We start from the raw sequence: 2307 nt of genomic DNA on the forward strand, positions 1-2307 counted from the left end.
TTGAGTAAGTATAAACAAGTTATTAAATATACGCAAACTTGTAATTATTGTATGATAGAAACAAACGCAATCTTTATAAAAATATTATTAGATCACAAGAATTCTAAAAATTTAATTGAAATTCTTACAAATAGAAAATAAAGTCACCCATTGCGATTATTATACGTAATTGGTAGATATTAAATAAAAATTTATGACACATCGTGTACATTAAATGTATTTATTCCGTTTTAGTAAACAATACGCAGTTAATCTGTATAAATTTAGTCGTTTATCGTTTTACTTATTGTCTTAAAAATTTACCAGTACTACCTACCTACAAAATAATAACAGAAACGGACGGCGCCATTTCGGCAGTACCCCGAGCGCCTTAGTAATATACTAACTTCTACCACAGGTGTCGCAATGGTGTATTTACGCGGCAAGATAAATAATAATTGCTGCTATAAATCTGGTAATGTATTGCAAATAATAAAAAGGTATTAGAAGTCGTGATTTGTTCGTCCGGATATACTTATTAATAGTTATTAATTGTTTTTATTGCCCTTTATTCAAAGAAAACATTGTAGGCATGGGAAAACTATCTAGTATTTATTTCCTTTGAATTATCAAAATCTAAAATACAAAATAATTACTTCATAATATATATAATGATTCATTTTATTTTGAACATAATCGATCATATCTCATCGTAATCGGTAAACGGAACTTAATAAATTAATTAAATTGTTTGTTTACTTATTTTTAATAATAAACTAATAAAAAAGACTCATTCTTAATTACTACAAGTAATTTTTGGAAAATGGAAAATAAACTCATTTCGGTTCGCCTTTTTGTTAGAGTGTGAGATATTCTCAACGCGATCAATTTGATACTTCTACTCGTTTGGTTTCTTTTTGTCTAGTTTCTCTTTTTTTATTGCAAACGCTGCATCTCGATTTGTTACGTCATTATTTATTGTTTATAACAATTCAAAGTTAAGGTAAAAGCAGTTCTCGTATAATAACAGCAGTGACTCAGCCAATCAGCAGTGGTAAACCAGGATGACTCATCCATTTTATTGCATACCGTTCTATCTAATCAGTCTGCATAACAGTGTATTTCTCATATATTATACATATTATCGACTAATAAAAGATAGATAATAGTTTTACAATTATTCATTCATCATCGTTTGTACGTTTGACGGTGGGCGCGGCGGAAAAGAAAAGATTAGAAGCGTTCGAAATGTGGTGTTACAGGCGAATGATAAGGATAACGTGACTAGAGAAGGTATTAGAAAGAATAGGAGAACATAGGACCCTATGGAAGTCAATATGAAATACGGGAGAGGTTGGTAGGACACCTTCTCAGGCATGAAGGTCTAGTCAGAGACATATTAGAGGCAGAAACAGGAGTTAAGAAGGGTAGAAGTAGATTAAATTACTGTTCGCAAATGGTTAAGTATGTAGGATGTTCTAGTTTTAGGGAAATGCGAAGATTAGCTCAGGATAGGAAAGTGTGGAAGTACGTGTCTAACCAGTCTTAGGACTGACAACCTTATGATGATGATGATAGATGTACAGCTTTTTAACCTATTTATTTTATTGTTTAAGTTGTTTAAACACTAAACCAATGAACTTTTAATTCTTGGTTGGCGGATTTTGAAAGAGAGGATTAAGTTGAATTTGTTGAAACGAGCCTGTAATGTTCATAAATACTAAAAGTCTGCATGACAAATCATCCTAAAAGTTAGGAGTCGCATTCAAATAGGTATATCTTTATATAAGCGGGTGTATAGGTCCCAAAAATTCCCCGATTATAAAGTGTTAGTTCGCACAGTCGTCCCGACTAGTCCCTAGTTCCAATTTTCACCTCTACGTCTTCAACTCTTTTATTTAGGGGGTAAAAGTCTAGATGATGGCCCCCACCCTCTTCGGGGGTGGGTGGGATCGAAAGAGGAGTTCTCCCCCACCACTGTACCATAAAAAGTTCGTGGCGGTCTCACCCTCATAAAAAGTTATGGGGGTTGAAAGTTGATTATTTAGACAATTTTTCTACACTATAATTCAAATAAAATTCAATAAAAAAGTTATTTTCAAACGGGTGGAGGTGGGGGATCGAAAGAGGGTGGTCACTTGAACAAAACCCGATAACATAACCTACCCTATTGATAAAGATATTTAAATAATGTTTTATATAACTTTCTCAATATTTTTATGTATTTTTCATTAGTTTTACCTTTGGATATTGTTTAAGAATGACTATATAAATATTTACATGCCTAGAAATGTATAAAAATTGGCATATTTATTAACTTTGAACCCC

General features: G+C 32.3%; 1 protein-coding gene across 1 annotated transcript in view; it reads left to right on the plus strand.

Annotated features, from left to right (window-relative positions):
* Positions 1-269: 269 nt before the first annotated feature.
* LOC108732606 (ER membrane protein complex subunit 3-like) overlaps positions 270-2307 on the plus strand; it is a 49224-nt gene continuing 47186 nt past the window's right edge. The window contains exon 1 of the mRNA XM_025976086.1: positions 270-454. Within this exon, the coding sequence (XP_025831871.1) occupies positions 406-454 (49 nt within the window). The 5' untranslated portion in view covers positions 270-405. The remainder of the gene's footprint in view (positions 455-2307) is intronic.

Source organism: Agrilus planipennis, unplaced genomic scaffold (genome assembly GCF_000699045.2).
Source record: "Agrilus planipennis isolate EAB-ADULT unplaced genomic scaffold, Apla_2.0 scaffold71, whole genome shotgun sequence".
Taxonomy (NCBI): Eukaryota; Metazoa; Arthropoda; class Insecta; order Coleoptera; family Buprestidae; genus Agrilus; species Agrilus planipennis.